The sequence below is a fragment of the Lytechinus pictus genome, chromosome 2 (assembly GCF_037042905.1).
Source record: "Lytechinus pictus isolate F3 Inbred chromosome 2, Lp3.0, whole genome shotgun sequence".
NCBI lineage: Eukaryota > Metazoa > Echinodermata > Echinoidea > Temnopleuroida > Toxopneustidae > Lytechinus > Lytechinus pictus.
Window position 1 is genome coordinate 50490265 of NC_087246.1, and position 26484 is coordinate 50516748.

The following is a 26484-nucleotide window of genomic DNA, read 5'->3' on the forward strand; positions in this document are numbered from 1 at the left end:
ATTTTTTACAGATAAAAATCCCTCCAGGAAGGTCTCAAATATAGGGAGTCGGATGTACAGTTGGGTCTTTAAACGACAAGTCCACCCCAACAAAAAATTGATTTGAATAAAAATTGAAGAATCCAACAAGCATAATAATTTTTTATCCAAATTGGGTGTAAATTAAGAAGTTATGACATTTAAAATTTTGCTTAATTTCACATAACAGTTATATGCACACCCTGGTCGGTATGCAAATGAGGGGACTGATGACATCACTCACTGTTTATTTCATATTTTAGTAATTATGATTTTCTCCTCACTGTCATGTGACACAAAGATTTATTCCTCCATGAACCTGTGGTATTACATTCAGTCAAGTTAGTCGTTATTGTCAAATCCATACAAATTCAAATATTGTATAATTCAAACAATAAAAAAGAAAAGAAATAGTGAGGGAGATCAATTTTCTCAAGTCACCGAGTTGTGCATATAACTGTTTTGTGAAATATAAGCAAAACTTTAACAATTCAAAACGTTCTTATTTTACATTCCAATCTGATGAAATTTTCAGTGTTATTCTTGTTTGATTTTTCTATATTAATTCAAACCAATGATTTTCTGTGGGTGCACTTGACCTTTAAACACTGCTTTCATTTGACCCAAAACCAAAAACACAACAAACATATCATACATATTCAGTTATGCTTTAAACATTCCTTTATTCAAATCATGCCAGCATCCTTAACATACACAAATAACTTTGAATTAAGATGATAAAGAACTAGTTTGTTCTTCGGCAATACGTGGCATGATACACTTTGTGGCTAACATGTTGATGATTCATGGAGCCAACATGCACGTCCTTTGAATGTATATGATCCATATATAAGCTGAGTATACATATATTGATTATTTATCATTTTATGATATAGGGATTCAAATGGTGATACTTGGTAATAAATCACTTCTATAAAAGGAGAAATATAAGAAAAGTAGAATGTTGAAAGTTTAAAAGAAAATCAAACAAGCTAGTAATAAGAAATTGATTAATGTTTTAAAATAGAGACCAATAAGATTATAGAAATTTCAAAGTTACAACTTGTGGTTCTTTTAATCACCTCTTCCCTTTGGGCTATAATCAAATTATAAGTCAAACACATACTGTAATAGATCTTCTTAAAAGAACAATGTAATTTTGAGTACAGATGAATCTGACTTCAGTGCACTATTAGTAAAGGGACCATAAGTGGGGGCTTCCTAAGAAGAACAAAAACACTTTCATTTAATTTTGCAAATGCGAGGTGCTGTACTGTATCAGTACATACATTATATTTCGTTATACACACTTGATGCCATCCAGTTAAGAAATGACCGCAAAACCAGCATCCAAACCCGAGTTGGTCGGTAACTTTAGCATAATATGATATTAACCTCTGTAACATTTGACCTTTGAACCCATGACCCCAAAATCTGCTCAGATCACCTTCTCTCCAATGTGCATACATGAACTAAATTTGAAGTAGATCCATCTAAAGGTTCTTCATTTATCACAAGAACAAGACAATTTTACATATATAATGACCTCTGAATCATTTGACCTTTAACTTTAAACAAGTATTTTGAGATGTCTAATAAGAGTATAAGCATTGGTTATAGTAACTCTGTAAACATTGTTTTGAAATCAGATGTGTGATAGCAACAATCTTTTGAGAAATAATATCCAAAGGGCATATACAATTGCACAGAGTTGAGGGATAAACAGAAATAAATGTTGAATTCCGTACATTCAATATTTGTTGCATACACTGCCTTGATCAATATTGTTTTGTAAATTGATCACTGTGATTTCATACCTCTGGTTATTTTCTCAAAATTTGGGCATGCATCTTAAAGAGCACAACTACATGAATAGCAATGAAAAAATACCAAAATAGGCAAAACATATGTTTGAAATACTAGTATTTTACCAGATGATGAATAAGCAGTACAAGTGTTATACCCTTATATTAAAGATAATTGCATTTTACGATAACTAAAAAAAAAAAAAAAATCTGGATCAACTACATAGTGAACCAAGTCCTTACCTGAAACCATATCCCATCCTCCCTGATCCTAACCTTAATTTCATATACCAAACATATTACCTACCATTCTATTGTAATCACAATCATACATATTTCTTGAATTAAACCCCAAATATAATATATCATGAAAAGATGTGGCAAAGAAAAAAAATGTACCAGCTAAAAGAATGATTGTCCTATTGTCCGCCAGAACTGTGTGATCCATGTGCAAAGTCTATGGGAGCTACAGAATTCAGGAGATGAAGGGTGCATAAAAAAAGCAGAAGATGAGAAGCACATGAGACAAACGGGGAGATAGGGCTCTTGGCCAAATGGCCTTGTTTATGTGGAACAGACTTCCTAGAAGTATTAGATATATAAACAGCTGAAATGTTTTCCAATCAAGACGTACTTTATTTTCATACAGGAATATAAAAAATCTTAATTTTATCGTTAGCTTTTAACTTATATATGATTACGATCATATTCCTTTGTTTTGTTAATGTATATAGTGCCTTGAGTGATATGTATCATAAATTGCACATTACAAAATACTTATTACTTAATTCTAGGACTGCATGATGTTGCATACATGTATTTGTTTACTCAATTATCACTAGATATAACATTTAGGATTCAGGAATATAATGTCTGACATGAATAAATGTCAAGTAATGTTCACATATCACTTTCTTTCAGCTAAGAGTAAGAGAATGGAGAGGGGAGAATAAAATATTGGTTCGGGATGACATCATTTATGACCCTTTCCCCTTGACCCAGGTGAGTTGGATTGGAATAAGGGAGAAAGTGCCAGTGATTTATAGCATTTTGGCAAGGCAAATTTCTTGTCTGAAGCACATTCAAATGTTTAAAATATTTTGATGTACGTAGATCCAGAATAATCTATTCAATGACTTCTGAATATCATGCTATTTCAGTATCACTGTCATATCGTGCAGCCAAATTTTATTATATATGCATGAATGAACATGGACATGTATCTGGTGAAATGAGAGGAATAGCTTAAACAAAATGATCTTTCTGATGATGATAGAAAATGGGTCTAGATTATAAGAGATGAAATCAACTTATTAATCAATCATTTTGAAGAAATTGCAGCTAATAATAACACCAATCTGCTTACACATAGAAATTTGTACAATTCAGTTGTATCTGGATTCAATATGTGTCTGTCATGAAATGCACTTCATGTTGGTATTATTGCTCGCATCATTCAGTGTTTAGAGCCTAGCAAATTAAAAAAATAACAAATCTTTGTTATACTGTACATATCAATATGTAAGCTGATAATAATTTTAACGGAATGTCCATCAATCGTTGCTCTGAGTGTTGATTATGATGTCAGTGACAGTTGTGACATTCAGGATGACACATCTTGCCATTGACACGGCAACGGCATCCCCCACTAATGTCTCCAGTACCCTATGTATAAAGAGAAAAAGAGAGAAGGAATATTTTAAACCCCCGTCACACTAGAGGCGGAATGAGCCGGAATGCCGTCGGAATGAAAATTCTTGGTACATTCCTGGATATTTGAAGCGCATTCTAAAAATTCTGACTGCATTCTGAGTGCATTCCAGACATTCGGGTCCATTCTTGTGACCGGCCCGAATGTTTTGCTCATGTTCAAAACTTTCGAAGTGCATTCGAAGTGGAGAAATATCGAACGACATTCGAAGTGCATTCTGACTGCTCTCTGACTGCATTCTAAATATTCTTGCTGCATTCTAACAGCATTATTAATATTCTTCCTGTGTTCCGACTGTATTCGAGCTGCATTCGACAGTCAATACACCCGGAATGTGCAAGAATCATTCAAGGCGGGATCGAAGGACGTTCTAAGTATTCGAACGACATTTTTGCAAAAGTAGTGAAAATTTCAAATTCCCTCCCGAATGTGGCACGAATTTTGAAAGTTCATCATTCCGGCTGGTTCTGCTTGATTCCTGCTGATTCCGAATAAGTGTGACGGGGGTATTAACTTTACAGTAAAATCGTCGGCGGTCATCCGAACCGTCATATGTGTGCAAACCCATTTCAGAGAAATCGACTTCAAAGTTTACTGTAATTTTCACACTTAGTTCGCCTACCTTACAACATATTCATTGGCTAGAAAAATGCATGGTTGGAAAAACCAAGACAATTGCTTGACATTGGTATCTTAAGTTTTACACAAAACCAAGGATCCGAGAAAATATCGCAAAACAGCTACATGCTTGTAATTTCGGTTTGAGCGATTCAGATTTTGCCTGGTACAAATACGCCATAGGTGATACAACAACTCTGACCGCCATTTCAATGCGTGTGGTCAGTCAAAACGTTGTATCGCTTTTCACGTGCTATTCCTATACGACGGTTTGACTGACAGCGCATTTGTATATCAAGTGCGCGCAGCTTTGCTACAGTACACGTTTCCTATGGGATTTGCGCATTTCATCGACAATTTGCATGGCATTGCCGTGAAAATCCCCACATATCCCAGAAACTACAATAAATTTAGTTTGAAAAGAATAGGACTTGTGCTTTCATTTTCAGCAAAAATCTCAAAATGAATATTTTGACCAAAATTGACTGATACGACGGTTGGATGAACTCCGACGAAATTTCTAAAAAAAATTACCAGAATTTAACAAAATGTGTGCAATTTTTATTTCAAATAATGCCAAACCAGCGTAGATGCTTACTTTCAAATTGAATGTGATGTGTCGGCAATGTGCCAGAATGGCTGCATGCTGTACTTTAATTGGCACAAGCTCTTGTATTTATATACAGTATACATGTTCATCTTTCTCTATTGTTTTTATGGTTTTATTCAAATACCCACATATCACAGCCAATCAGGCAAAGTTAAAATGGATTTACAAATTATCACATTTCAATCATAAAATGGTAACAAAGTAAAACACATTTCCAAATAAATCCTGTCTAGCAGTCCTCATATGATCCTTCTAAAACTGCTCACTCCACGTGTGCCCTTTGATAAGATTTACACTTTAATCAATAAAAATTATATTTTTTTTTTGCACAGGGCCCCATCCTCACAAGCAAAGCTTTTTGAAAGGTCCTTCCAATATCTAATTGAAAATTGTCTATGTATTTATTTTACTTGAGTATTTCATAGAAAAATAAATGAGTTGAACATATTGTTGAACACATGTTGAGAACAAAAGTTGAATTTGTTTGACTTACAGCTGGTCCCCATCTTGCTTGTTTTGTCACCCAGCAGATCTCCGTCTGACAGACAGAACAACGTAGCCAATCACAGCCTCCCTTCTTCTGAACGATGATACTACAAAATGGGCACTTCATAGCTTCTCCACTCTGAACCAATTCCTAAGACATAAAATGAAATTGAATGATAATGGCACTTCATAGCTTCTTCACTCTTAACCAATTCCTAAGAAATAAATTGAAATTGAACGATGATACTACAAAATGGGCACTTTATAGCCTCTCCACTCTAAACCAATTCCTAAGAAATAAATTGAAATTGAACGATGATGCTACAAATTGGGCACTTATAGCCTCTCCACTCTTAACCAATTCCTAAGAAATGAAGTGAAATTTAACGATGATACTACAAAATGGGCACATTATAGCCTCTCCACTCTTAACCAATACCTAAGAAATAAATTGAAATTGAACGATGATACTACAAATTGGGCACTTTATAGCCTCTCCACTCTTAACCAATTCCTAAGAAATAAATTGAAATTGAACGATGATACTACAAAATGGGCACTTTATAGCCTCTCCACTCTAAACCAATTCCTAAGAAATAAATTGAAATTGAACGATGATGCTACAAATTGGGCACTTTATAGCCTCTCCACTCTTAACCAATTCCTAAGAAATGAAGTGAAATTTAACGATGATACTACAAAATGGGCACATTATAGCCTCTCCACTCTTAACCAATACCTAAGAAATAAATTGAAATTGAACGATGATACTACAAATTGGGCAATTTATAGCCTCTCCACTCTTAACCGATTCCTAAGATATAAATTGAAATTGAACGATGATACTACAAAATTGGGCACTTTATACAGACCTGCTAACCTCTGGGAATGAAAAACTGTATTCTGTGATAAAAAAACTGTATTTTTCCCCAAAAAAGTGTATTTCATAATAAAATGCTTGGCGCACTCGCTCATCGCGGCGCTCAAGCTGCATGCAAGCTAAAATGCACACTGCTCTTGCAGATGAAAAAAAAAACATTAAAACATGTGTATATCTTCACCCTGGTTTGAACAAAATGATTGAAAAAAAAAACAAGTTACCTGAAATTACATTGATCTAATAACCATATTCGTGCACGTTTTATGAAATAGAGACATATAGAGATTATTTTTCTCAATAAATTACGATTTAGTTTAAAAAACGTATTTTTCAAAGAAAAAACGTACTGCCGTATTTTGGTTGCAAAAACGTACTAAATACGGCTAAAACGTACTGGTTGGCAGGTCTGTTTATAGCCTCTCCACTCTTAACCCATTCCTAAGATATAAATTGAAATTGAACGATGATACTACAAATTGGGCACTTTATAGCCTCTCCACTCTTAACCGATTCCTAAGAAATAAATTGAAATTGAACGATGATACTACAAATTGGGCACTTTATAGCCTCTCCACTCTTAACCAATTCCTAAGATATAAATTGAAATTGAACGATGATACTACAAATTGGGCACTTTATAGCCTCTCCACTCTTAACCAATTCCTAAGATATAAATTGAAATTGAACGATGATACTACAAATTGGGCACTTTATAGCCTCTCCACTCTTAACCAATTCCTAAGATATAAATTGAAATTGAATGATGATACTACAAATTGGGCACTTTATAGCCTCTCCACTCTTAACCAATTCATAAGATATAAATTGAAATTGAACGATGATACTACAAATTGGGCACTTTATAGCCTCTCCACTCTTAACCAATTCCTAAGATATAAATTGAAATGGAACGATGATACTACAAATTGGGCACTTTATAGCCTCTCCACTCTTAACCAATTCCTAAGAAATAAATTGAAATTGAACGATGATACTACAAATTGGGCACTTTATAGCCTCTCCACTCTTAACCAATTCCTAAGATATAAATTGAAATTGAACGATGATACTACAAATTGGGCACTTTATAGCCTCTCCACTCTTAACCAATTCCTAAGATATAAATTGAAATTGAACGATGATACTACAAATTGGGCACTTTATAGCCTCTCCACTCTTAACCAATTCCTAAGATATAAATTGAAATGGAACGATGATACTACAAATTGGGCACTTCATAGCCAGGGCCCTGGGAACCATTTTTTTTTAAGTGGGGTTGCTGATGTAAATTTGAAAAGCAAAAAAAAAAGGTTTTCACTAAATAATGGAGGTCAAGTTGATTCTGAGATATTTGAAAATCCCCCCCCAAAAAAAAAAAATTCACTACAAAATGAAGACCGTTTTGGTTACATTTTTCAATATTTACATATTTTCCAGAATATGCAACACTCCAAGGAAACATGAACCAAGTTTGAAGTTGATCCCATAACAGCTCTTCAGTTGTCAAGAGAACAAGATATTTTCATGTATATAGTGACCTCTACGACCTTTGACATTGTAATCATAAAATCATAAACAGGATGGACAGAAATTAAAGAAACATAATTAGTGAGGCAGTTTTAACATACAGAGAAAAGAAACTCTGTCATCAAAGGAGAGAAGATAAACTAACCTCCAGAGCTTGCTGCGTCTGTCTTGCTGTCACGTCGTTCTGCGCCCGTATTTTGAGATCCTCCTGGTATTGCTTACAGTTGATACCTTCATGAATGGCTTTACACGTCAAACAGTTTATTTTCCTACAGAGAGGACAGTCAAAGAAGTTAAGATCATCGTCATAGAAACAGAAGCCCCTGCAGTCGGTAGTTTTGCAATGGAAGCTGTCGGATGCACTGGACTCCGCCCGGCGTAGACCGCGTTCGAGGTACTTCTGGAAGTCTTCTTCACTCAAAAGCTGTAAAAACAATAAATAGATTTGAGAAAGCACTGGTCCATTACGATATTACACAAGCATAGCTTGATCACAAAAACATTATGATGCAACACCCCCATTTGATAACCCCCCCCCCCCCAGTATCTAATGTTTAAGGTGGGGGTACGTTGCCACATTAAGAACATGCCTTTGAGAGCAATGAGTTCCTGTATGACAACACTTTCTTTTCAAACTCTCACTAAATGCATCTAAGATTTTTCTCATCACATCAATACACATGACTGGGGCTTTAATCTTCTTTGAATGTTGCTTCCAGGTGCGGTAATGATCATAAAATGAATTAGAACAGAATATCAACAAAATGAACTCCCCGGTACATGCATACCAAAATACAAAATGTAACCTTACTAATTCTAGTAGTAAATGAGTATGTGTTGAATAATAACCAAAAAATGTTGGCATTCTGTTGGGTTGATATATATTTTTCCAAGCAACCACAATACACAGGCCTATGTGTGCTTATCTGTGTTGGCGATTGTCAGCATACTTGGGATTTAAGTCTTCTACAATTACCTTACAGCATTTGACTAATGTAAACTATGTAAAAAATTACAAGATCAGGGGCCTGGTGAAGATGCGCAAGTCCTAAATGCACACTGTCTATTGGTTGGAAATCAAGTTGCATATGATTGATAGCAACTCCTCATGCAACGGGCCGCAAAAATGCTCTAATAAATAATCACGATTCTAGAGCCTTCCTCTCTTAAATACTGGTTTATACTGTGTTTTCCTTCAGCAAGAAATTTATCTGCACTGTGCTGCACTCGACCCAGGTGAGGTGAATGGGTACCCAGCAGGATTAATTCCTTGCATGCACTGAGCGCCAGTGATGGTAGCTCGAGCTAAAGCTTTGTATCCTCAGGCAAAAGGCGCTTTATAAATACAGCTATTATTATTATCATTACTGCCATTATTCTATCTTGGCTTTAATGCGCTGAAACTTCTGGTTGATACTCACTGCTTTAATTTCCCTTTCTAGAACATGCTGCGTGCACGGTATATCATCCTCCATACCTGGACACATCACCAAGGCATCTGTTGACTGCTTGATATGCTGGATAATACATTCCCTGTTTGAAGAAATGAGACAGTGATGAAGAACCAGTACCATGAGAAGTTCAAATCCCTGTTTGAACAAATTTACAGTGAAGTACACGACCCAGTATCACAAAACTATTCAATCAATTACAGATTATACGACACTCCTGTGAAAAAAAGCTAATGGAACCATGGGTTTTTAACAGGCTAAGAGCAAATTATTGTTTCAACCCTGTCATACACGCAGAACAGATGAAGACACCATACTAACTAATGTTCTTTCCTCATGAACAGTTCCACTAGATATAGGCCCATTAAAAGAAAAAGTTGCTTTAAATGCAACACCAAAAGATTGATTGAAAATGAATTTGTAATTCTAACTCTCTCTTGTGCTGGGCTATAGGCTTGGTTGGTTGAGTCCCAACAGTAGTTCCTTCAAACCAGAGATCTCTTATACCTATGACTTGGTCTTACCTGCAAAATAAATGAAGACATTCTCTGAGCATTACACCTTCTCCAGGATCACAATCCACTAGGCATATAGGACATTCAAATATATCTTGGTTTGGGACCAGGTCCTGCTCATCGATCCTCAAGAGATCTTGGTAGTTCTGGATTACCCGTTCTTGTTCCATCTATGTCACGAAAATCATTACACTTTACCCATTAATAAATTAAAGGTAATTTTATAAGGATATTCTAAATTTCTGTTTTCAAGTTCGTAAAGAGCCCAGGCATCAGCGCAAAGGATTATTCTTTGTTCATGGGGGGGGGGGGGGGGGACCTATTGTTGCACTCCCCCAAAACAAAATATTATCATCTGCACTGACGCCCACGGTAGTAGCTTACACAGAAAAGTCTTTATTGAACTGGCTGCATTTTCATCTTCTGACACACAACAGCCTTTATCACATTAAAAAAAAACAATCCTAACATCTTTATGCAACTTGTTGGGGTTTAGCGCCTCTGACTACCATAGTTCCTCCTATATTAAAACTAAAATTCAACAGCAACATAACATCTCTGTTTCCTGACATTTTGTCTTTTGACCACCATCATCATCTCGCGTTAGTACAAACCATTGTGAATATCACCTTGCAACCACAGATACTTTGTTTCTGTAATGCTAGTTGTCTATTTAATCTTTAAATATCTAATCCGATCCAATCCAATAGACATTTGATATAGCGCCTTTTCCTTTCGGTTCCAAAGCAACAAAGCAACAGATTTGGTTTGTCCGAACAACCCCACATGGCAGGAATCTTGCTATAAAGACACTATGGCCCATATTCTGAAGTCGAGTTTAACTTAAACTCAGGTTTAAAGTTGTGGTTTAAGTATGGATAGCCAATTGTTACATAAATCACTAACAGTAGAGATATCATATTTTAGCTCATTTGGCTCTCAAATCATTCATGATTGTCTAGGAAGCATAAATAGATGATTTTCTTCACCATTGAAGAATCAGGAAAGAGCACAGTAAATTATAAGAAACATACAAATTAATACAAATTTTGACACACTTTTGGCTTCCCATAATTTTAGCACAGATTTAGACCACGGTCTAAGTTAAACCTGATTTCAGAATACGGGCTTTTACAGCAGCCTTTTCCGCATTCCCCATTGTTTGTCTATGACTAATGTGAGATTTAGTGATGAAAAGACGCATGTGGGATTCCTCCGTGAAAGACACAGATCTGACGGTGCCTTTGGTAACTGCCACATTGTCACAACAAACTTTTGTCAAAGCAAATTTGTTCAATCAGAGGAACTAAGATCTATCACAAAGTGATGTAATACCTTTAAAACAGAGCGTTCTTACTTCAAATACTGTTGGATGTTCTTGATTGTAGATGCAATAAATTCTTTACCTCCAAAAGAGCTTGTTCGTTCGCTTCTAAGGCTTTCTGAAAGCTGCTCTCTGACGGGTCCATGGTGTAGGTCCCTTTGGCAGGCACCTTGTAATTTTCAGGACGATCGGTGGAGCAAGCCTGGCACCCTGGGATTAGAGGGGGGTTCACAAGGGTGCACCTAGGACACACCCATCCAACCTTGGGGAGTGTAAGGTTAGGATTGAAGAAATTGTTTGAATCAGTTACAAAATAAATTACCCAATGCTGCTATGAGGAAGACTGTTCTCCAAACCACACGTGCACAGATTATTAAGGCCCAGTCACATCGTTCCGTGCAAGCCTTGCGTGTGACTTGCGGGTACCTATTTTTGCTACCGCAGGTCGGCCGCATTGACAGTATCTCGCACACAACTCACACGCAGAAGCGCACGCAAGTCTGATTTGAACGCAGAAAAGTTTTGAATATGCTCAAAACATTTTTTGTGGGTGAGTTGCGGGCAATCACCCGCAACTCACCCGCAAGGCTTACACGGAACGATGTGACAGGGCCTTTAAGGATACAGGGACATTATTAAGCTAATTACTTCATTTACGGCTCTTTTTTGAAATGTCAGTTACAAATACAACCAGATAGCTAAGAAGATTTTTCAAGCACATCTCAATCTGTTTCAAAGGTTCTCAAACAAATCATCTGTTCTAGCTCTCCACTCACTGTATTTGTATTCAGAGGGATGCTGAAAACCGTGCTAACTTACATTGTTCCCTTTAACATATGACAACAAATTTATGTATAAATACATAAAATCCATGAACATCAGATCTACTGCTCTGGAAACACCATTTATTTCCCAATATCACTTCTAACTTTTCAATCACTTGTTTCCTTTGACAAGTAGGCCATAATTGTTTCTGAATTCTATTCTCAGATGCTAAACGTACCTCCATGGCAGTTGGTTCCTTTTTTACTTCATGCCTTTCAGCTAATGAAGTTCTTGATCCTAAAGACGAACTCCTATCCATGAATCTATCATGTGATGGTTGTACAAGTCTTTGTAATGAAGCAGATTCAACAACCGATGGGGGGGACAATCTTGCTCTGCTAAGTGAGGATCGCAAGGTACCACGGTCTTCTGTGCTGCCACTGCTGGTCCTTCGCATGGTTTGGGGGTCTAATAAAATTCCACAAGAAAATATTTCATTATATATCATACCAACAATGAATAATATTCACCTCATACAATTAAATTATTGGACATAGCTTATCTTTCAAATTCTAAATAATGTTTTTTTTAAATTTCTTTCTACAAGTTATATGATATGAAGCTTTAAGTTTTCCACTCTCAATTTGCCCTCCTAGCAAATGAGTGAATATTTTGACCTATATACCTGCATTATATTTTTGATACAAATGCAACCACAAACATGAAATGCTTACATATCAAGCACTCTTATTTGGATGAAGGGTTTTTATGACAAAAACATTCTTTGAAGTCTGTCACGGTCATTGTACTTTAGAGAGGAAAGAAATACTGGATCTCATTTCTTAATTAAGTGTACCGGTATGCCTATGGGGAGCTCATCATCAAGAATACTATTGGATGGTTCTACAAATGTTCAAACTTCTTTTTCCCCTTTTCTAAGATTTGTTCTCGAGCATTTCACAAGCTCTTAATTGCAGCGCAGTAGAATATATGTACATAGTTTTTGCGCTATATAAATCAGTATATTATTCAAACCTACTCTGGTCTGGCCAATATCTCTGATGCTTCCTCCTATCCTCAGAGAATGCATGCTTCTCAATCTCCATGGATTCCTTCGTAATATTGACCTTAGCAGCTGAGGTCAAATAAAGGTAAAGGGTTGCGCCAGACGACGTGATTCCATTGGCTGAAAGAGTCTCGGTGTCTTTTGCTATGCGACCACCAATAAGCCAGTTCTGAACTTGCGTTGGAAGATCGTAAGTCAGACAAGTCTGTAGTTTATGACATATAAAAGATCCAGCAAAATGTAAAAGGTATTCCAACAAAACTGGAAAAGGACAATAATTGAATTTATCCTTTTTGCTCAGAAAAGAAAAAAATCAAAAACAGTAAAACATATTATATCTTTTTTTAATAGTCTTCTTTTTATTAGACAGTGACAGTAATAAAGAAATAGGTCTTGGCAACAATTATTTTTTTTCACACACATATACCCACAAGATTAAGATTATAAAGTGAAATATTCTTGCAGGTACTGAAAGATTGCAAGAAAAAAAATCTAGCAATGCTAACTCTACAAACTCAATCTAAAAGAACATAATGTTTCCACTTTTCAGTTTTCCATTTTACTCACCCTTTTCTTTAGACCAGCAATTGTTATATTCGATGGCACAGACATTCTTAACTTCAATTTTGATGAATCTCGATCTTCAACTTGAACTTGAATCCTAGAAGAATAAATCAATATGAACATTGATGAAATAAACTCATTTTGAAAATTGCAAATATTATATTATTTGCTCATAAAAGTGTCACAATTGGTTTGATGAATAACACTGTTTTCTCAATATGGGTATTTAATTAAGTTAATTCTGAATAATGTCTAAATGTTCCTAGGCTCTAATTCATATACCTATTCACACTATCGACTTTTGAAAAGTATAGACAGTGCTCAGGAAATCTCATACTAACACATACATGGGCTCATGTGAATGTAAAACTAAATTGATCTATTTATATCCATCACCTGCCTGCTGTATTGCCTCTTACCATGAATTGAACAAAATAGTTTCTGTTTCTATTTCAGCGATACACACTATATAAGCCTTCTACAACATATATAACATCACTGTTGATCGCGAGTCTTTACCTCTCCTTTGCAATGGTATGACTACCCAAAGCTTTCCAAGTTTTTACTAACTTCTGCAAAACTATTTCCCCATGACTGCTCCAGAGAGTTCATTAATCTAATCCAATTACAGTGAATTACAAATAAAGCTCATTTAAAAAAAAAAAACATGACAAATCTATCTAAATAATTCTTTTATGTCTTTATTGAAACAGGAGAGAATATTTGCACAAATAGTGTTATGAGATTTTTTTTTGTTAAATGCAAGTATGTCTTACGATATATCACTGCTTGACGGTACGGTATTTCCTGCTGTTTCAACCAGGATGCTGAGTTTGGGTTGAAGGTTGGCAAGATTCTTAGCCCATATTTCAGAATTCATGACATCACCGGCCTGTATTGAGGTTTTCAAAAGCTCTACCATGGTATCTGTAAATAAACAAATTATTACGGTTGTTTATTTCAATAGGGGGTGCAAACTGACGAACACTTCGCGTGGTCTCTCATTGACTGTGTGTTATTAAATAAATAGTCTTAAAAATATACATTTTGATATGACCATCAATAATACAGAGAATGAACAAGCCTATATTTTAATTCATGCAGAGAAATTAAAATGTTTTTGAGAGAAAAGTACTTGTATTGCTACTTGATATCTTAACTAGTGTGGCATGAATTTATTAAGTACCGGTAGTGAATTAGTGTTTTATCATTCAAGTGGGCTTATATTACAAGACTACATTGCTTAGAATGCTGCATTATGCTGGCCAGATGTGAAAAGTTGAGGATTTGAGTTGGCGCTATTAAGGGTAAAGTTGACCCTGACAAAAGGTTTATTGTAAAAATAACAGAAAAAAATAATAAAAATATTGGCGAAGGTTGGAGGAAAATAAAGAAGTTATTAGAATTTTTATTATTTGATTTGTGACGTCATATGCGAGCAGCTTCCCTACATATCATATAGTAAAAAATCAATGAAATATCATTTTCTCAGGAAATTGAAAACGGTTTTTATTGCACCTTTAGTATATCAACAGACAAATCATATTACACCTGTTCCTAAAAAATATAAAATGATAAGTCATCATGAACCATCAAAAATTGAAATTTATGTATTTTACATTACATAACATATATGGGACAGATGCTCGTTTATGACATTAAAAATCCAAAATTTAGAGTTCTAATATTAAACTTTCTTAATCTTTAATGGATTTTCCTCAAACCTTCATCAATATTTTTCATAATTTTTTTTCAGTTATTTTTACAACAAACTGTTCTTCAGAGTGAACTTCCCCTTAAGGCAAGTAGTTCATTTCTGCTTTAAAGTGATGGGACAAACTATCATTTCTGAGGTGATTTAGATGCTTTCCAAGCAAAGCCAAGGAACTATATATGTACCTCCATTTACTGCCAAAGAAGTACATTTTATTTCATGAAACTAAGAGATAACGATATATTCCACATCTGAAACATTTTAATCGAAGAAAGGAAAGGTAGACACATTTCTGAAAATATACTCCTTATTTATTTACAATCACTTCTAAAGTGATTATTCCACTTTAAAGTACCCATATTAGTGTAAAACAAGCATAGCAACAAAATTCCCAAATCAAAGGATATAAGTTTAACTTACGAATATCAATGTCCTCTGCTCCATTTTCAGTGGGAGCGACTGTAGGAACTCTGTCGTTCTCCTTGCTGGTTACTTTCTTTTTGGTTGTTGCTCCTCCTCCTCCTCCTCTCTGGAGACCTGGAAACCTAGCTGCCATTGGAGCTGCTCCTCGTTTACCTGAAGAAGAAAAGGAAGGAGAGAGAGAGAGGGAGGGAGGGGGAAGGAGAGGGTAAGGGAGAAGGGTAAGCGGTGAGGGTAAAGGGTGAGGGAAAGGGGTAAAAGGTAAGGAAAAGGGAGTTCAAGAAATTTGTTGCACTCATGATGATCAAGCATAACGTTAACCCAGAAACTTCACTGATGCATAGATGTTTAGCTTCAGTGTGCCCTCTCTTACTCAGCATTCATATCTAGACATATTATACAGCAAAGTTTCAATGGAATGCACTCTGTTCCTCAGATAGGAAGTTAAGTATAAGTCCTTGTAGAGAAAATTACAACCACTGATACTAACCTGCAAAACTGATTTTGTACTCCAGAGCGGAATAGTCAAATCAGAATACCTCATTGCACTTATCTGGAATAACATGAATCCATAATAAATTTACGCATGTTCTACAGACTGACAATGTCTGATCATTCTATTGCAATACGAGTGACAAGAGTTCAGATTAGAAGATGCATTTCCATTACAGTCATCTGTTCAAAACATAAACTATGTACATGTATTTGATGAAAGCACTCACATGAATTGCTGATTCTTAATACCGAAATTAACTGAATGTTGATCATATTCAACAGTAAAAAAAAAAACAAAAAAAAAACAGTTACATAGACAAAAAAATCATACGCTGTACGAGCTGTATGATGAATACATACATCCATCACAGAGGCAAACTCTAGAGCTACCGTATCGAAGTTCTGTTCAACTCATTATGCACTGCCTTCATTCACATTCTACATGTTTATGTTACAACACAAAACTGTATAAGCAAAAACCTTTCTTGATGAATTGACAATCAGCACTTCACATTTATTTTAGTGTAATTCATAAAAGCAAAAACATCAAAGATTTTCCCCTTCCATATTCGAAAGTGTAGTATTTTGTATTGGTCACTCATCACTTTCACTTCCTGCATAGATCTTAAAATACTGCTCGATATGTTTAATATTCACTGGGTATATCGTTTGAGTTTTTTGTCTGCTCAAATATTGTTTCATGAGAGTATTAAAAAATATTGATTGAATGGATTTTAACGCAATCTCTTTTTCATAAAAACAAAACATGGAAAGCTCTTTCATATTTTATAAAGGATGTTATTATAATATTACTAGCAGTCATTCTATGAGTAATAGTAATGGTGCCAATAGACTACTGCATAGTAGTAGCAATGGTAGCAGCAGTAGTGACAGTAGTAAAAAGAGTGATATAGTTGTGATCAACCTCCAAAGAGTTTATTTTTCATGATTATGTTTGTTTAGGCTACTTATTGCAGTAATTCCAAAAAATCAGTTCACTGGAAGCTATACTGGGATGAAGTAAATGAATGAAACATTGAAATTGAAAATTAAAGAAGTAGTAGAGTTAACAATATCAAAGTTATTGAAGTAAATAACATTCATATATATGTACTGGATGGCTGATTTTGAACACATCTGAATACATATTATATAAAACTACAAAAAACATTTTAACCCTACAATTGACTTACTTGTCATTCTAATCTGCCCTTGGGCATTGACAGCACCAAGTATCAATTGGAATTGCTGTCCTTCTCCTGTATTGTTAAACAGCATCAAATGGTGGCTACCGTCTCTACTCAAAACAAACTCAAACTGCTGTGCTGTGTGATTCAGAACAGATATTTCTTCTAAATTTTCATTGATGATCGGTTGAGATCTTGGCTGAAAGAGCAAAGGCAACAAAATGAGAAATTACTTTCAAAATACAGTTTAGGTTCATATCAAGGGAATTAACCCACCCAAGATTTTGTACGCTGATACTGTGACCATTTAAACACCTTTGAGAAAGTTTGAGTGCAAGTATACAATACTTGTTCATCTTTAATAATGAGAGTTTGCAAATTTTGAAGCTATTTTCTTTATCGATTTAGAATAATGTATGAATCACCATTATCTTCTAAAAATCATTTGTAACTAGACTTTTTTAAATTATATTTCATTCATTTTTATTTTATCTATTTATTCTTTTATTTGGACCGATGAACATCAATTTCTCGTGCATAAGAAGCTGGTCTTTTGCTTGAGAAAAGTAAAAGGCAGCCTTCTCAAAATATGTCAATCAAACACGCCTGATCATTCATTGAAAGATTCAACCTATCGCCCTCCCCTTTTGTCTCTAACTCAATCAATTAACATACTTACTCTGTCATCATTGTGCACAATACGGATGGAATAGCCCCCATGCTTGTGATTTACAAGCTGTAGTTTGACCGGGGCATTAAGAAGGCCCCCATCATGAGTGTTTTTAGCCGATTGGCTTCCTTTAGGATCTCGCCTCCCAGTGAGGTCCCTCGTCGGATAGCTGCTCAAGAAGCCCCTTCCAGAGAGAACGACAGTGATTCCAGATGCGTGGCCTCGTGAAAGACTTGATTGCATTATACAGTAATCAGTATTGGAGGTGGATTAGGGTGTTATCATCAAATTGGCAACTTTTTTGCAATGCCTTTTCTTTAGCTACGTTTTCCTCTGTTTATTTTGGGGGGTCTAGCTTTAAAAAAATTAATGTCTCTGATATGACAACTTATTTCTAATAAATATATGAATGAAAATTCAAAAGATAGTGTAATAATCCCTTCGCACAATGACAAGATAAAAAGTGAGATCTTAAATGGGATATGTCACATTTATATTGGTTTTAAATCTAAATATGAAGAGAGGGATGAAAAGGAAAAGAGGGACAGTGTATCACATCTGATTTCCACAAGGATCCCTGATAGAAATGTCTTGTTGGTAGATGAGGTGTTTGTAATATGGTGAGTTGCAGCAATCAAATGTTTGAAACCTGCAAAGACATCAATATGAAAAAAATTGATTATAAAATTTTGTGAAAGAAATCTGATCTGAGAATGGACTATGGGGCATCAGAATTCACCACAATCTCAAGCAGGTCATAAAATCGATTTACATGTATATGGTTAGAGCAATCAAAATCCTTCAATTTGTTCAGCAAGCAAGCGACACTCCCTCTACCATGTTGTCACATCTGGAAACACGAAGGTTGAATAATATCATTGTGGGAACTACTGCAGTGGAGTATCTATCTAGCCAATTTTGTTTTAAATAATTTTCTTCTCAGGATTAAAAATGAATAAATTAAGTTTGTCTCATGATGTTAAATCACATGGTGCACCAGAGCTCACATTTGTTTGTCCCTTTGAACATACCCTGAGAAAATTTACCGAATATTACACGATTCAAAGATAGAATTCAAATTTGATATATATTTCTTTTAGAAATAAAAGTCTTTAAAATCGAGGTTGTGCTATCTGAGTCATCTGAAAAATGCAAAACACAGATGAGAACATGTTAGCAAATCAATCATTGCTTGGAAAATGACTTGTCTACAGATGCCTTTTTTTGGGGTGCAAATTACTGCTCTCCTAACTGAATCATTCAGCATGTTTTGTTTATTTATAAAAACACTTGGGTGGTTATATTTTCTATTTTGTTCGAATTCAAGAAGTGATCTGCTACGACTGGAAAACCGCCAAAGACATCACATAAAAATTTTTCGATCAGCTTGCTGAATACCGGAAATGGAATGATAAAAAACAACACCATGACAAACATAGATGTGAAACTCACTCAAAATTCTACCATGCTTAATTTATGACAGGCCCGTCTTACAAAGAGTTACGACAGATCCGATCAATCGCAACTATGGACGGCCAGCAACGTCAACATCTATTTGTTCAAAATATTTTTTAGCTATGATGTATATTCATGAATTCATTGTTTTTCTTGAAAATTCACTGCACTTCTCTTTGCATACAAAGGATATTGACACATTGTGCAAATTTTTTGTAGAAAAAATTATGACACTGATGAATTTCCATAGAGTTACGATTGATTGGATCAATCGTAACTCTTTGTAAGATTGATTGCAACTAAAAAAATCTAGCGTAACTACCAATCAACAGCACGCATTTGGGACTTGCGATTGATTTTTTTACTTGCGTTTACACGCAACTCTTTCGGCAACAGACCCCTGTATTATTTTCACACCTGATAATATAACACCAACTCATGGTTCCCTGCCGAGAAAAGTTACTGATATTTGAACTTTGCCTTAATTTATTCCTTGGTCATTGGGACATCGTATTGGAGGTCAACTTGGGATTTCAAAACCACCATACAAAGCCCTTCTTTATTTATTTTTTTGCTTATCTTTAGTTTTGGTGAATCCCCCGAAGTGCATGTCACTATTCCAATTCATGTGTGCATACCCTAGAACGATGTGAAGGATGCAATCAACCTGTGTTTTATTGGATTAATTTACAGATTTCACATCAAAATTTATTTTGATATTTGGGAAGTGGTCTGGAAGCATTATAATTGCCAGGATCCAAAACATTTTTTCAAAATCTTGGGAACTAAAGGTAAATGTAAAAAAATAAATTCTTAGCCCATATCCTGAACTATAAATTTATTGATTAATAACTGTTACACACATTCATTTGATATCATTCTATCATTTCATCTTGACTGTGAATGTGATCATTCAGTTTATCCGAGGCATATTTTTCCACGAGGCCTGGCCAAGCTCCAGCTCAGCTCAGCTCTGCCTGATGGAGTGGTGGCAAACCTGATTTTAGATATTTTTACTTGAACATTGAAATAAAATATAATAGCATAAGAAAACTAATTCAGCCTCGCCGGTCCAAGGCACTTGATACTAGATAACTATATGGAGGTATTAGTAATACCACCTGGGAATACCACAGGAAAAAGAAACAAAATCGTGAACCATTATTTCAATTCAGCATGCGCATGGCGGTTTGGGAAGACATGGTCAGTCATAATTTCAACTCTTGATGAGTTAAAATGCAATGCCAAAAGTTCAAAACTAAAAGTGCATGCAACCTTCGCCTGCTACAGTCTCACGTCAGTTACAGTACACATTGCTGCTTTGCTGGTACTTACTTTGGCTTTGCCACCAAATTATAGATCTATCAGTATCAAGTATCAAATTAAAACAATTTAAAAGCAAGCTAACATGACTGATTAGAGGTAGCTGCCGCCTTCCTGCATTGCCGAACTAAATAAGGCTACTGGGTCATTCTCAGAAAAATGCTACAATTGATGGGGGAAAAAATCGTAAAAATTAAGTCTACAGAATGGGTTGAAAAATAGATATTGTGAAAGTACCATGTATGAGAAAGTGGCAACAGAAAAGGGGCAAGTCGCTGTTGCGTCAATTTGAAGTACTGACCGGATTAACTCGAGCACTGTATATCAATGTTACGGAGGTTAATCGTTTGCATTGCTCACTTATGTTACTCAATTAAATCACTTTTGAAATGATTAAATAGAAATGCGCACCATTTAGATTCAGTGTGGTATCAACAATTTTATTTACTGAAGCCAAAATGTTTGCAAGATAGAAAAAATATTCAATATTGTTTTTCAGAAGCAGGATTTTACCAAATAACATTTAACTAAAAGTACCATAAAAAATATTGCAATCTTTCGTTCAGTTTATTGTTCATAATTTGAATGAGGCAACCTTAACATAACTTTCATCTATAACCTGAGATCCTAAGCAATGCATGACCTATGCTGGGAATCCAAAGATAGTTTACCATTAAATCCTCTCGATGGCATTTAACCATGTCAACCTTCGTTACGGAAGTTAAAATCAAGTTACAAATTGCAATACTTATTTTGTTAGCTTAAGAACATCCATATTCTCTTGGCTTGCTTCGCGAACGAAGATTTATAAAGGCAGTCCACGTCGACTGCAGGCACGCATGTGACTCACAAGGCCGATACGTGATAGACAGGCCCGGCCACAGCGGCCGCAGTCAAAAGTCACGTTTGGTGTGGCTGCTGAGGCTTCGCGATTCTTTCTGCGGCGACGTTTCTCCCTCAGGTGATCTTTTCGGGATTCCTCGAAAGAAGAGGCAGCCTGATGGACTATATGTCGCCAGCTAGCACGGTCAGCAGCCAGAGTAGACCACTGGCAATGATCGATATGGCATGTACCGAGGGACTTCTTCAGGATGTCCTTGAAGCGTTTCTTTGGAGCCCCTCTGTCACGATTGCCAGTAGAAAGTTCGCCGTACAGGGCTATCTTGGGCAGGCGATGGTCTTCCATTCTTGAGATGTGTCCTGCCCAACGGAGCTGAGTCTTCAGCAGCAGCAGCTGAACATCCATATTAATGTATTGGTATAACATTTTTCATTTATTTATTGAAGATGAATGTGGAACGCATTGCTTAATTTTCCCATCCCCCCCCCCATTTTTTTTAAATGTTAAAAACAGAACAGGAAAAGGACAACTGTCATTTTTGTTGTCGTTCTTGTTCACAGTTGGAATGAGAAAACCGAATAATCGGGCCACAAAATTGTAGTTCATCTTAAAAGTTTCTGGCCCTAAGTAATCATAAGCAAGATCCTAAGCAATGCATGACCAATTCTGGTAATCCCAGGATACTTTACCATCAAATCCTCAAGTGACATTTACCCTTATCAATCTTCGTTACGGAAGTTAAATTAAGTTACAAATTGTAGTATTTATTTGTTAGCTTAGGAAAATCCATATTTAGGTATTCGTATAACCTTTTTCAATAAATAAAGATAAATGTGGAACGCATAGCTTAATTTGCTACCCCTCCCCCAAAAAAGAAAATGTGAAAAACATAACAGGAAACGGAAACTGTAATTTTATTGTCGTTCTTGTTCAAAGTTGGAATGAGAAAACTGAATAACCGGGCCACAGAATTGCAGTTCATCTATAATTTTCTGGCAATAAACAAAATATAGCAATCGCAGTCCCGTAACCAGGATGAGTTCTCTGGGTTACGAGGAATCCCGCCGCTTGCCAAAAGCCAAAATAAAGATAGAAAAAAAAGAAGAAAAAACATTAAAAAAAGGACATGGGGAAATGAATAATAAAAAAGTAAGGTGAATGAAACATAAGGCTAAAAATTCACAAATACATAAATTATTAACGGAATCTATATGATCTAATCGCGATTTATTTTTATTATTTTGTTTCATCGAGATACACAATTACGCATCCTGTTCGTGATTTAAAAAAATGACGAATAGCCAAAATGTTTGATTATCGAAGTACGTATTTTATTTATAAATTCCAACAAACCGTGAGTGTTTAAAATACCCCTTTCCATGTTTTCATGTCAGTAGGCTTATATCGATTATTTCAACGCTTTTCATGCGCAGTAAAGGGGTCAACCAGGCTGAAAATATGATCTGAACAGATAATAATCAGACAAACAAAATACTGCAAAATCGAAAATCAAAATCGAACAAGGAATAACGAAGTTATGGCATTTTAAAGATTTGCATTATTTTAGTGACACAGTTTGGTCTATGCATATCTTCATGAATATTAAGAGTTGATTGATGGTGTACATACATGTACGTGTAATCCCCACTTGTTCTTATGTATCATATTGCATGAAATTATTTTTTATTCAATTTATATCCTCTTTATTTGAAAGTGTGCTTAAATGTCTGGTTTTCATATTGGAATGACACATATTTTCAGCTCGCGCTTCGCACACACTGCGCATTATTTCCTTAGCAAGACATCCATCCTTTTTATGATTACAACAAGTTAGTAGAATGTCCCGTCTTGGGGACTAAACCTCAAAAAGCGCGCGTTTTACCTTTGCAATAATTGTTTATTGGATATATCTTGTTCTCAAATTAAAACGTCAAAAAATTATTGTTTTCAGATCCAAAAAAATCAGTCGTGTCAATAGAGATACCCATTATTGTAATTGGTACAAAGAGTGTTTAGAATGTCAAGCTTTCAGTCAGAATACGAAAAAAATCAGCTTGCACTTTGAACTCGCATTAATAGTTTATTCAGATAACATCCTGATCATTTTTACAAAAAATGCTAGAATTTCAAGTTTTCAGGTTAAACTATACACAAGTTTTAGCTCGCGCTTTGCGCTCACATTTTTGATCGATGATACATTAATCCTCCTCATGAGTCATTGCAAACAGTTTTTCTTTCTCTTTAAGCTTATTTTTTCTCCTTCCCATCCTCTACACCATTTCTGCCGACTTCAGCATTAGACAAAGCCATGTCACCTGTTCTGGAACTAGAATCGTACTGTCAATCTCAGCAAAGTACAGCAGAGAAGTGTATTAACTTCCGTAACAGTAATTGTTACGGAAGTTAATGCGCTTTATATAGCAAAGGAAGTTAGAAATTTTAAGTTCTAAAGAAGATGCCAATATTCAAAATTTGTAGTATGAATCATTTAAAATTCCAAAAACATTAAATATCATATTTAATTCTCGGGAAATTGTTTTCGCTGGCAATTTTCCCTCTTTTCAAAGTGATGTTGAAAATAAGGTGTGTAATAATAATTTGACAATGATGAATAGCTATGATTTTTATGGGTACCTAGGTGGAGGGTACCTTATATGATTTATATCTGTATGATCCAGAGTGATTAAGTAAAGCACAAATTTGTAGCATATTCAAGAAAAAAAGTTACGGAAGTTAATGCGTTACGGAAGTTAATGTCTTTATGCTTTATGGTCCAACGTGGTCCTTATTTAGCAGCCCTAACTTTGAAAATTGTATTTATCATGAAAGGTGTCTCTTATCCTATATAATACTGAATCCCTAACAGAACTGCCAAAGTGCATATTTTCTTAAGGTGCGTTACGGATGTTAAAGCTGTATAGTCATACATTTCATTTTTTAAGAATAGTCCTTTATTTCCGTGTAATACAGGAAACACATATGATTATTCCCTATCAATTATTTATTGATGAATATCACTCTACTTGCAGACACATTATCACATAATATCATTCAGTTTGAAAGGGAGAAAAAACTTGTGGCAGTCTTCGTTACGGAGGTTAAAATGAATTTGGGACAAAGTTAAAAGTGAAATTAATCACAAACGGATCATTAAGTACTAGGATAAGCGCAGTATGTCAGACGTTTACACCAAGCTGCCCTCACCAGACATTAATGTAGGTAAGAAATACAGACTACTTAAGAAAGAGAATGATAGTAAAATCTAAAACTGACCCGAGACAGCGTCGATTCTAACAAAAAGCAAAAATAAAAGGCTTTTGTAAAAAAATTAGAGCTTTATTAGTCACTGGTTGCATATGCTTTGTGGAGCTAGTCTATTATTGTCCTTTTCTTGATAATATTTTTGTAGAAAATGTTCAGGGTTGTGAAGCTAGCGGCCATAAGATAGTCGAGACACGTTTTTTGTGAATTGTAACATTTTTTTGAGAATGACCCTACTATGCAAATAATGCAAAGTAATAATTTTATAGATTATACAGTACAGACACTGCATTATGGCATTCCATTAGCATTGCCAATGAAAAGTCTGTTTGGCTGCTTTTCCCATCCACCATGTCATTGTCATATTCATCATGAGCAATACCATTCATCATGCAGCCATCATGCCATTCAGATTTTTTGTCGACTAAACAGTTAGAATTCAACTAAACCAACAACATGCATACTTACTAATTTCCTGAAATGTGTAGATGGTGAATTACTACAGCAGAATAATTCCAAATATACACCGGAGAAAAGGGGTAGACCGTCCTATTCAAGTTATATTGGGTACCGTTATATTGCCGTTGTCAATGTACGTACTGACTCCGATCCTCCATTAATATCGCGCAGACTTCTCGAAAGTGGCCGGGGGATTCCCCGACCGACTGATAATGCATATGACGAGATGATGTCATAGGTCATGAAAAAAAAAAAGGTTGCAATTGCGACTTGATTGATAATTCAAGTAAGCCTAGACACCTACTTATGTTTCCCCTCTCTTTTTGACAAGTCCAGCCGCCCCATATATGCATGGGCGGAAATCTCTCTCCAAATGTAGGCCCGACCATGCAGGGGCGGATCAAGGATTTTTTTCCCCCGGAAAATTTGAAAAAAAAAGGTTTTCACCCAAAATGTAAAGGCATTTCGTCCAAAATGAATTTGACAAGCAAAAAAAAAAAAGGTTTTCACCCAAAATGTAAGGTCATTTAGAATATTATGATGTAAACTTTTTTCCATCATAATAGACCACAAATAGTAGCCGGGGACATTTGATATATTGTGCTCCCCCCCTTTCCAAACGGGTAGGGGGCCGCCCATGTCCCCCTCGGGGATTTCCGCCCATGCAGTTCTGCACCCTATACCCCTACCCCCAGATGCAGACCTCCTCCGGCATATATTACTAAGTGTGTGAAATTGTGCGCCTCCCTTGATTTTTGTATAGTATCCGTGCTATGCAAATTGCTATAATTAGACTTTAAATAATTAATATTCAATCCTAGCCTTATTATTAGTATTCGGTCTAAATTTTAATTGCCATTAAGAATTTGAACTTATTGATTATTTTTTTCTGATTATATACAAGAGAGTTTTCTGCATTAGTTAAGTTTGTATTACATGTATTTGTTGAAATGTACATGTTTTCTTTGTAACTTTCTTTATTTTCATATTATATTGATTCCTCGATTTCTTATAACAAAAAATACAAGTTTGGTTATTCACCTCTAAGTTCATTTAAAATTATATATTCAATTTTTATGCAATAGAAATAGCATATATAAGTTATGAATTCTAACAATGCATGTGCAAGTGAAATTGACCTTGCCATAGACCTGCCCCTTTAATTCTATAAATAACACTGTGATCAGGAAATTCGAACTAGACAGGGTCTTTGATTTAACCAAGAGTCCGGTATACAGTACCTTATATGGGGTTGATGCGCAATATATTTTTTCAGCACGTCAATTAAAATAACCAATTATCCAAATCATTCCAACACA

The 26484-nt window shown here is 35.4% G+C and overlaps 1 protein-coding gene across 3 annotated transcripts; it reads right to left on the bottom strand.

Moving 5' to 3' along the window:
* Nucleotides 1-681: 681 nt before the first annotated feature.
* LOC129254062 (ranBP-type and C3HC4-type zinc finger-containing protein 1-like) lies at nucleotides 682-25349 on the bottom strand. 3 transcript variants are annotated; one of them, XM_064095055.1, is made up of 15 exons: nucleotides 25175-25324; nucleotides 18383-18475; nucleotides 17836-18058; nucleotides 17163-17355; nucleotides 15475-15630; nucleotides 14117-14267; nucleotides 13344-13437; nucleotides 12750-12981; nucleotides 11949-12178; nucleotides 11028-11207; nucleotides 9631-9791; nucleotides 9077-9188; nucleotides 7801-8079; nucleotides 5256-5399; nucleotides 682-3488 (listed from the first exon to the last, which is right to left on the bottom strand). In XM_064095055.1, the coding sequence occupies exons 4-15, from the start codon at nucleotides 17245-17247 to the stop codon at nucleotides 3408-3410; spliced, it is 1905 nt and encodes a 634-aa protein (XP_063951125.1). In that variant the 5' UTR covers nucleotides 17248-17355; nucleotides 17836-18058; nucleotides 18383-18475; nucleotides 25175-25324; the 3' UTR covers nucleotides 682-3407. The 3 variants fall into 3 exon arrangements, with proteins under 3 accessions (XP_063951125.1, XP_063951124.1, XP_054748494.2); XM_064095054.1 differs by having other exon boundaries at nucleotides 17836-18475; nucleotides 25175-25349; XM_054892519.2 differs by lacking the exon at nucleotides 18383-18475 and having other exon boundaries at nucleotides 25278-25332.
* Nucleotides 25350-26484: the final 1135 nt, after the last annotated feature.